At 46.1% G+C, this 10,624-nt stretch overlaps 2 protein-coding genes across 2 annotated transcripts in view; both read left to right on the forward strand.

Moving 5' to 3' along the window:
- The first annotated feature begins 5,174 nt into the window (after positions 1 to 5,174).
- Positions 5,175 to 6,595, forward strand: LOC123972019 (zinc-binding protein A33-like). The gene has a single exon (XM_046051212.1). It carries the CDS (start codon positions 5,201 to 5,203, stop codon positions 6,593 to 6,595), a length of 1,395 nt encoding a protein of 464 aa, XP_045907168.1. The 5' UTR covers positions 5,175 to 5,200.
- Positions 6,596 to 10,011: 3,416 nt separating this feature from the next.
- The window catches only part of LOC123971831 (zinc-binding protein A33-like), a 1,355-nt gene continuing 742 nt past the window's right edge, over positions 10,012 to 10,624 (forward strand). Inside the window, exon 1 of the mRNA XM_046050844.1 lies at positions 10,012 to 10,481. Coding sequence (XP_045906800.1) covers positions 10,038 to 10,481 — 444 coding nt within the window. The 5' untranslated portion in view covers positions 10,012 to 10,037. The remainder of the gene's footprint in view (positions 10,482 to 10,624) is intronic.

The raw sequence follows: 10,624 nt of genomic DNA on the forward strand, positions 1-10,624 counted from the left end.
ATTTGATGTCAGTGACTCTTTCTAGTTTCAACATGTTTCTTCTCCTTCACTGAACATGTTCACTCTGCTCTACAAGCTGAGCAGCGTCCTGCAGCTTTTGCACAGATGCTAACTCTGCTCACTGTGACTTGTGATGGAAATTTGATATTTTACTGTGTTTACTGTTTCACCCTGCATGCTTCATTATTTTAAACAAAGGTTTCACTGTGTGGTATTTGATTATTTTATTATGTTACAGCTAGGTGAAGTTTCCCATGGGAAAGATGCTCATTAGAGAGTTTTCTTATTGATAGGCCTTCATCTCAGGACAGCTGGTCCCTACTCCCTTCCTCTCCTGGATAGCTGAGTAATACCCTTACAGTATAAAGTCACCTGCTTCTACACTGGCTCTTTGTCTTACACTCTGCAGACTGGTTGCACTCTGTCTGTCTGTGTGACCCTTTGCAAAGAATAAAACCCTTAAAAGACGTCGGGATTGAATTCTTTATTTCAGAAGACTCACTTAAGGTTTAATTTCCATTCCAGTTCAAAGTTACACAAAGTTCTTTACTTCATTTTGGATGTTTGGTTGTTCATTCAGGATTTATTCATCTTTAAATGAAACAAGTGAACGCTCCTGCTGTAAGTCACAGATTTAACTGCTGAATCAATCATTTCATGTTTTTTCCTCTTTACATTTGGTAAAAGTCGACCTTTCTGCTGAATAATCAACATTATTTATGAACCATGATCAAATCCAGCAGAAGCCCTTATTATTATTTTAGAAAGAATGCAAGATAAATATACAAAGTTGGTCCACCTGCTAAATATTAATAGACATGTATAAATCAGTGCTGTAGTTTTCATTGTGCTGTTTCTGTGGATGTGTTTAACATGAAGTTGTCATATTTGATCTAACAAACAACCAGTGAATTAAAGATTTCCTGTAATGAATTTTAAAGATGTAAATAATGAGAGTTTATCAAACTGCTGTAAATGTAGGGTGAATTCAGGTGTGTTGGGGCAGCATAAGAAAACAGCATTTCTCTAGTCTAAGTGAAGGTTATTGGTGCTAAGACCTTGCTGTAAATGCACATGACTAAAGTCACATGACATAATTTGTGTGTCAGCACATGGGGGTGTGTGGTCTGCTTTAAAGAAGACAAAAGCAAGAGATAAGAGAAATGACATATATACTTCAACCTGATTTTAATATGAAGGTTTAAAATGTGATGACAAATGATATAAAAACACATGTGGTCTAAGGCAATCTATTGGGGTTACCCCTCCGCGTCTGCACGGCCCTGAGAAAAGTTGTCTACACCCACCCAAAGCGTGGGCTTCTCGTACGTCTGCACCATGTATAAATACAACGGCAGGAGGCCGCCCGTGTCACGGACACTGCACACCCATATCCGCTTGGGCTGACTTGCTGGAAGACATCGCTCATATATATGCAAGGCGCGGAGGGGTAAATCCAATAGCGATAGCCTTAGAAGACGAAGACTATGCGAGATAGAACTCAGATTTTTTATTTTATTTTTGAATTCAGACTGTGGAAACAAAAGATCTCTACTGAGAACAGTAAAGAATGAATCTGAAACTTTTCTGCAAGGAAGGGAAGAACAAGAAGCGTTATGATGGAGTCTGCAGGTGGCTAATGTGACAAACCTATGACGTCACAGCCGAAGAAGCTCAGCCTTCCACATCAGCCCTCTCATTGAGAAAGGTTGTAACAAACCTTTCCTGTTCTCCTTTGAGGGTTTTACGGCAGTTGTCTACCATGATTTCCATTCATTTTAAATATATCTTTCCAATCCAGTAATCCTAAAAGAACATTTCTATAACTCTTCTTCCTCATACCCACATCAGTCTACTCTCACTCTTCTTCCTCATAACCACATCTGTCGACCCCTCACTCATCTTCCTCATCCTCCTCATCCCTACATCCGTCAAACACTCTGTTGATCATACCCACATCTGTCGAACCCTCTCTTTTCTTCCTCATACCCGCATCTGTCAACCCCTCACTCTTCTTCCTCATACCCACCTCCGTCAACCCTTCACTCTTCTTCCTCATACCCACATCTGTCGAACCCTAACTCTTCTTCCTCATACCCACATCAGTCGACCCTCACTCTTCTTCCTCATACCCACATCAGTTGACCCTCACTCTTCTTCCTCATACCCACATCTGTCAACCCCTCACTCTTCTTCCTCATACCCACATCAGTCGACCCTCACTCTTCTTCCTCATACCCACATCTGTCAACCCCTCACTCTTCTTCCTCATACCCACATCAGTTGACCCTCACTCTTCTTCCTCATACCCACATCTGTCAACCCTTCACTCTTCTTCCTCATACCCACATCTGTCGAACCCTAACTCTTCTTCCTCATACCCACATCCGTCGAACCCTAACTCTTCTTCCTCATACCCACATCCGTCGACCCTCACTCTTCTTCCTCATACCCACATCCGTCGAACCCTCTCTTTTCTTCCTCATACCCGCATCTGTCAACCCCTCACTCTTCTTCCTCATACCCACCTCCGTCAACCCTTCACTCTTCTTCCTCTTACCCACATCTGTCGACCCCTCACTCTTCTTCCTCATACCCACATCCGTCGAACCCTCTCTTTTCTTCCTCATACCCACATCTGTCAACCCCTCACTCTTCTTCCTCATACCCACCTCCGTCAACCCTTCACTCTTCTTCCTCTTACCCACATCTGTCGAACCCTAACTCTTCTTCCTCATACCCACATCCGTCGAACCCTAACTCTTCTTCCTCATACCCACATCCGTCGAACCCTAACTCTTCTTCCTCTTACCCACATCTGTCGAACCCTAACTCTTCCCTTGAACCCTCACTCTTCTTCCTCATACCCACATTCCTTGAACCCTAACTCTTCTTCATCATGCCCACATCCGTCGACCCTCACTCTTCTTCATCATGCCCACATCCATCGAACCCTAACTCTTCTTCCTCATACCCACATCCGTCGAACCCTAACTCTTCTTCCTCATACCCACATCTGTCGAACCCTAACTCTTCTTCCTCATACCCACATCCGTCGAACCCTAACTCTTCTTCCTCATACACACATCCATCGACCCTCACTCTTCTTCCTCATACCCACATCCGTCGACCCTCACTCTTCTTCCTCATACCCACATCTGTCAACCCCTCACTCTTCTTCCTCATACCCACATCAGTTGACCCTCACTCTTCTTCCTCATACCCACATCTGTCGAACCCTAACTCTTCTTCCTCATACACACATCCATCGACCCTCACTCTTCTTCCTCATACCCACATCAGTTGACCCTCACTCTTCTTCCTCATACCCACATCAGTCGACGCTCACTCTTCTTCCTCATACCCACATCCGTCTACCCTCACTCTTCCCTTGAACCCTCACTCTTCTTCCTCATACCCACATTCCTTGAACCCTAACTCTTCTTCATCATGCCCACATCCGTCGACCCTCACTCTTCTTCATCATACCCACATCCGTCGACCCTCACTCTTCTTCATCATACCCACATCAGTCGACCCCTCATTCTTCTTCATCATACCCACATCCGTCGACCCTCACTCTTCTTCATCATACCCACATCAGTCGACCCCTCATTCTTCTTCGTCATATGCACATCCGTCTACCCTCACTCTTCCCTTGAACCCTCACTCTTCTTCCTCATACCCACATTCCTTGAACCCTAACTCTTCTTCATCATGCCCACATCCGTCGACCCTCACTCTTCTTCATCATACCCACATCCGTCGACCCTCACTCTTCTTCATCATACCCACATCAGTCGACCCCTCATTCTTCTTCATCATACCCACATCCGTCGACCCTCACTCTTCTTCATCATACCCACATCAGTCGACCCCTCATTCTTCTTCGTCATATGCACATCCGTCTACCCTCACTCTTCCCTTGAACCCTCACTCTTCTTCCTCATACCCACATTCCTTGAACCCTAACTCTTCTTCATCATGCCCACATCCGTCGACCCTCACTCTTCTTCATCATACCCACATCAGTCGACCCCTCATTCTTCTTCGTCATATGCACATCAGTCAACCCTCACTTTTCCCTTGAACCCTCACTCTTCTTCCTCATACCCACATTCCTTGAACCCTAACTCTTCTTGATCATACCCACATCCGTCGACCCTCACTCTTCTTCATCATACCCACATCCGTCGACTCTCACTCTTCTTCATCATTCCCACATCCCTTGAACCCTCACTCTTCTTCATCCTTCACGCATCTGTCGACTCCTCACTCTTCTTCCTCATCCCAACATCTATCGATCCTTCACTCTTCTTCCTCATCACTACAACCGTCGACTCCTCACTCTTCTTCCTAATACCCACATCCCTCACACCCTGATCCTTCTTCCTCATCTCTCTATCTCTTCGTCTTTGTTTCGTCCAGCTGGACCTTTAATCCATTTTGCCACCTTCCTTCCACCTTTATTTTACACAGCAGTCACAGCACCGTTCACAAACAGAACATACCATTTGGACCATTATTATAGTATAGTATAGTATAGTATAGTATTTACAACCCAATTTCATATCCATTGATTTAAATTCTTTTTTCTGACTTTTCTCATTTCAAAACATTCTAAAATAATTTTTTCCATGTTCCATGAGCTCTGTCACAATCTACCCATGTGCTCACTGCATCTGCAGAAGAACCCCAGACTCACCCTGATTAGGAACACTTGTCAATAATACTATGAAGTACACACTGGTTACTACAGATTATACTGAGCTGCTCTACCAGTACTGCAGAGTGAAGTAGTGTATCTACTAACAAGACGGGTTAATCTGGAGATTTCATTGCTGTGTGTTCATACTCTGAAGAGACTCCGCCCCTCACATAACTCACCTGAGACAAACCAGGAAAACAGGTTGTTATTCTGCCTCACTGAGACGAGACACACTGAGAGTCAGATGGTAAGACCCTTCAGACCAAAACCAGCACTTCCACTGAGAGAGGACAGCTACAGGAGGGATACTGGGAATACTGGGAATACGACCACTTCAACCTGCTGCTGAATCCACAAACTGAACAAGAGTTTGACGAGAACAAAGACTCAAAAAGAAGGTAACTTTCAGGGCCGTTACTGAAGGACGGAGTGGCTGACTGTTTCCTGTCTGAGCGTCTGCCTGCTGTGACTTCAGCTTCACTCAGAGACTAAATGGCTTCCAGATTAGAGGAAGATCTCTGCTGTCCTGTCTGCCAGGACATCTTTAAAGATCCTGTCATCCTGTCATGTTGCCACAGCTTCTGTAAAGGCTGTCTGCAGAGCTGGTGGAAAGAAAAAGGAAGTCGGGAGTGTCCAGTTTGTAAGAGGAGACATTCAAAGGAAATGCTGCCTCCTAACTTTGCTTTAAAGAACCTGTGTGAGAGTTTCCTACAGGAGAGAGATCAGAGAGCTTCAGAGGCTCTCTGCAGTCTGCACTCTGAGAAACTCAAACTCTTCTGTCTGGACCATCAGCAGCCAGTGTGTGACACCTCCAGAGATTTAGAAAAACACATCAATCGCAGATTTATACCCATTGATGAAGCTGCACGACAATACAAGAAGGAACTTCAGGAAACTCTGAAATCCTTAAAGGAGAAGTTAAAGGTTTGTGAACGAGTTAAAGTGAAGTTTGATCAAACAGCAGAACACATGAAGGTCCAGGCCCGACACACAGAGAGGCAGATTAAGGAGCAGTTTAAGAAGCTTCAGCAGTTTCTAGAGGAGGAAGAGGAGGCCAGGATGGCTGCAGTGAGGGAGGAAGAGGAGCAGAAGAGTCAGATGATGAAGGAGAAGATGGAGGCTCTGAGCAGAGAGATAGCAGCTCTTTCAGACACAGTCAGAGCCACAGAGGAGGAGCTGAGAGCTGAAGACGTCTCATTCCTGCTCAACTACAAGGCTGCAGTGGAAAGAGTCCAGCAGCGCCCCCTGCTGGATGATCCACAGCTGCCCTCAGGAGCTCTGATAGACCAGGCCAAACACCTGGGCAACCTGACCTTCAACATCTGGAACAAGATGAAGGACATGGTCTCCTACACTCCTCTCATCCTGGACCCAAACACTGCTCACGCAAGACTACTTCTGTCTGAAGATCTGACCAGTGTAAGAGAAGGAGACAGACAGCAGCTTCCTGACAATCCAGAGAGGTTTGATGGCTCCTGGTGTATCCTGGGCTCTGAGGGCTTTAACTCAGGGACTCAAAGCTGGGATGTCGAGGTTGGAAACAGTACAGGCTGGGAACTGGGTGTGTTAGCAGAGTCTGTCCAGAGGAAGGGAGTCATACGGTCTGGATTATGGATAATATGGTTCAATAGAGGTAAATACTCAGCACAGTCACCACTGTCTCAACCCACTGTTCTCAGAGTGCAGAAGAAGCTCCAGAGGATCAGAGTGAATCTGAACTGGAACAGAGGAAAGCTGTCGTTCTCTGATCCTGATACTAACACACACATACACACCTTCACACACACTTTCACTGACAGGATGTTTCCATTCGTTGGCACTTTCAAAAAAAATACCCTGAAGGTTTTACCACTGAAGATCTGTGTGACTGTAGAACAACAGAAATAGAAGGTGATGATGATGATGATGGATTCTGAGGAGCATGTGAATGTGTTGTCCTGGTGACTCGTTGATGGTCATGGTGATGTTTTGCTAAACACTAATAGCCATGTATACATTAATGCTGTAGTTTTCATTGTGCTGTTTCTGTTGATGTGTTGTACATGAAGTTTTCATATATGATCTAACGGTGAACCAGTGAATTAAAGACTTCATGAGTTTTCAGGATGTAAATAATGAGAGTTTATCGAACTGTTGTAAATGTAGTGAAAGTAAAGTCATCTTTCAATAAAACACTGTTGAGCAGATTCACTCTGAATCCCGGTTTACAGCTGAGGTCTCCAGAGAGAACAGTTTGGTACTATATCATCACATATGTTCATCATTTTAGCACCTCCAAATCTCAAGCCATGGTTCTCAGCAAGAAACCGATGGAGTGCTCACTCCGGGTAGGGAATGAGTCCTTACCCCATGTGAGGGAGTTCCAATACCTTGGGGTCTTGATTGCGAGGGGACAATGGAGCAGCCGGGGCGGTATTGCATTCGCTGTATCGCATCTTTGTGACGAAAAGAGAGGTGAGCAGTAGTCACGAAGACTGGGTCATGACTGAAAGAACTAGATCGCAGGTACAAGAGGCCGAAATGGGTTATCTCAGGAGGGTGGCTCGCCTCTCCCTTAGAGATAGGGTGAGAAGCCAAGTCATAATAATAATAATAAGAATCCATCCACTGTCAACCGCTTATCCTGCGTACAGGGTCGCAGGGGGGCTGGAGCCAATTCCAGCTGACATCGGGCGCAAGGCGGGGTACACCATGGACAGGTAGCCAGTCCATCGCAGAGCCACACATAGACGAACAACCACTCACGCTCACACTAACACCTAAGGACAATTTAGGGTAACCAATCAACCTAGCCTGCTTGTCTTTGGATGGTGGGAGGAATCTGGAGCACCTGGAGAGAACCCACGCAGACACGGGGAGAACATGCAAACTCCACACAGAAAGGCCGGGACAACCGGGGTTTGAACCCACGACCTTCTTGCTGTGATGCAACAGTGCTAACAGTGCTTAATAATAACTTATATTTATATAGCGCCTTTCACAAGACCCAAGGAGCCTTTACACATAATTGCAGAGACAGAGCAATAAAAAGACACTCAGGGTTGAATGCCTTTGTGTAGAGGTAGGTTTTTAGGAGTTGTTTGAAGGTGTCCAGAGAGAGAGTTGCAGAGGGTGGGGGCTGCGATGCTGAAGGTTCTGTCCCCAAAGGTCCGCTGTCTGGTACTGGGGACAGAGAGCAGGCCCTTGTCGGTGGACCGCAGGTTCCGTGAGTAGGAGTATGGGTGGAGAAGGTCCAGTAGGTACTGGGGGGCAGTGTCATGGAGAGATTTATAGGTGAGGAGTAGGATTTTGTACCTGGCAGCCGAGTTCTGGACATATTGTAGCCTGTACAGGACACCATACAGGACACCATTACATTAGTCCAAGCGGGAGGTGATGAAGACATGGATGAGAGACTCTGCCACAGAGTCTGAGAGTGATGGCCGAAGTCTGGAGAATTTTTTTGAGGTGGTAGAAAGCAGATTTGGTAATGAGTTTGACATGTGACTGGAAGGAAAGGGTGGAGTCCAAAATGACTCCAAGGTTGCGGACTTCTTGGGATGGAGAGATGGAGCAACCATCCACTTTGTAGATCACCTACCCTCAGGAGCAGCGGCTTGAAAGCCACTACCATTAGCTCCATTTTGCTGCTGTTCAGCTTGAGTAGATTGGATGACATCCAGGTTTTTATTTCATCAGACAGTTAACAAGTGACAGAGGGGGACGCTGAGTGGATGGTTTGGTGCTGATATACAGCTGTGTGTCATCAGCATAACAGTGGAAACTGAGACCATGGTGACGTATTATCTGGCCGAGTGGGAGCATGTAAATGGTGAAAAGGAGGGGTCCAAGCACAGGGCTTTGAGGCCCACCTTGTTTGACAGGAGCCAGGGGGGAGCTGGAGGCTCTAAAGGTGATGAACTGTTCCCTATTGGAGAGATATGACTGAAACCAGGAGAGTGCTGAACCAGTGAGGCCAACACATTCAGATAGACGGTTGAGAGGGATGGCGTGGGACACTTTGTCAAAGGCTGCAGAGAGATCTAGAAGAATGAGGATGCTGATATCTCCAGAATCAGCGGCAATGAGGAAGTCATTAGTGATTTTGATGAGGGCGGTGTCAGTGCTGTGATGTGCTCTGAAGCCAGATTAAAGTCATCCGTGAGGAACTCGGAGTAGAGCCGCTGAATTAAGAATAGTGGTGGCTCGGGCATCTGGTAAGGATGCCCCCCCTGGGTGCCTCCCTAGGGAGATGTTTTTTTATGTTTTACAGGTCCAGTTGGGAAGAGGCCTTGGGGAAGACCCAGGACTAGATGGAGAGATATTAGCACACTGGCCTGGGAACATCTCAGGATCCCCCAGTCAGAGCTGGTTAATGCGGGAAAGGGAGGTTTGGGGTCCCCTGCTGGAGCTGCTGCCCCGCGACCCGACCCTGGATAAGAGGTAGAATGTTAGGAATGTGGTTTGTGTTCATGTTTTTCTGTTTAAGTTCTGTTTCTGTGGTTCTGTGCTTCTCTGTGCTTTGTTCAGTATTTTGTTCCTTCGCGTGTTTAACTTGACTTAGTATCTGTCTTGTCTCTTATCTTAGTTCTTAGTTGTGCGTTCTAGTTCTTTGCCTCAGGTCCTAGTCTAGTGCCTTAGTTTTTAGTCCTGTGCCTTGGTTCATGTTTAGTGTTATTCCTGGTGTGTGTACTTCTGTGTTTTATTATTTTGGTCTTGTCTATCTTGTGTTCTGTTTCATCATAGTCTCTGTCGGTTTGGTTGTAGTTAGTTTCTCGTTTTCTGTTTTACTTTGGTAACTCTGTCTTGTGTTTTCCCATATGCTTTACCTCCTGTTTTATTTTGTAGTGTTCAGTTCTCATGTGTGCTTGTCTAGCTTTGTTTCCTGCTGTTTGATTGCTCGTGTGTTTCACCTGTGTATAATTGCCCTGCCTGCCTGTGTGTGTGCCTGTGGTGTGCCCATGTATTTCTAGCCTCAGTTCTGTTCATTCTTTGTGGCATGCTTTGTCAGTGTTGACTGACGGATCCAGTCCTGTGTGTTCACACTCTGAAGAGACTTTGACCCTCACGAGACACACTGAGAGTCAGACGGTAAGACTCCCCTTCAGACCAAAACCAGCACTTCCACTGAAAGAGGACAACTACAGGAGGGATACTGGGAATACTGGGAATACTGGGAATACTGGGAATACGACCACTTCAACCTGCTGCTGAATCCACAAACCGAACAAGAGTTTGATGAGACTCAAAGTGAAGGTAACTTTCAGGGCCGTTACTGAAGGAGGGAGTGGCTGACTGTTTCCTGTCTGAGCGTCTGCCTGCTGTGACTTCAGCTTCACTCAGAGACTAAATGGCTTCCAGATTAGAGGAAGATCTCTGCTGTCCTGTCTGCCAGGACATCTTTAAAGATCCTGTCATCCTGTCATGTTGCCACAGCTTCTGTAAAGGCTGTCTGCAGAGCTGGTGGACAGAGAGAGGAAGTCAGGACTGTCCAGTTTGTAAGAGGAGACATTCAAAGGAAATGCTGCCTCCTAACTTTGCTTTAAAGAGCCTGTGTGAGAGTTTCCTACAGGAGAGAGATCAGAGAGCTTCAGAGGCTCTCTGCAGTCTGCACTCTGAGAAACTCAAACTCTTCTGTCTGGACCATCAGCAGCCAGTTTGTGACACCTGCAGAGATTCAGAAGAACACAGCAACCACAGATTCAGACCCGTCGATGAAGCTGCACGACAACACAAGAAGGAACTTCAGGAAACTCTGGAGCCCTTAAAGGAGAAGTTAAAGGTTTGTGAACGAGTTAAAGAGGAGTTTGATCAAACAGCAGAACACATGAAGGTCCAGGCCCGACACACAGAGAGGCAGATTAAGGAGCAGTTTAAGAAGCTTCAGCAGTTTCTAGAGGAGGAAGAGGAGGCCAGGATGGCTGCAGTGAGGGAGGA

Source organism: Micropterus dolomieu, linkage group LG06, assembly GCF_021292245.1.
Source record: "Micropterus dolomieu isolate WLL.071019.BEF.003 ecotype Adirondacks linkage group LG06, ASM2129224v1, whole genome shotgun sequence".
Lineage (NCBI taxonomy): Eukaryota > Metazoa > Chordata > Actinopteri > Centrarchiformes > Centrarchidae > Micropterus > Micropterus dolomieu.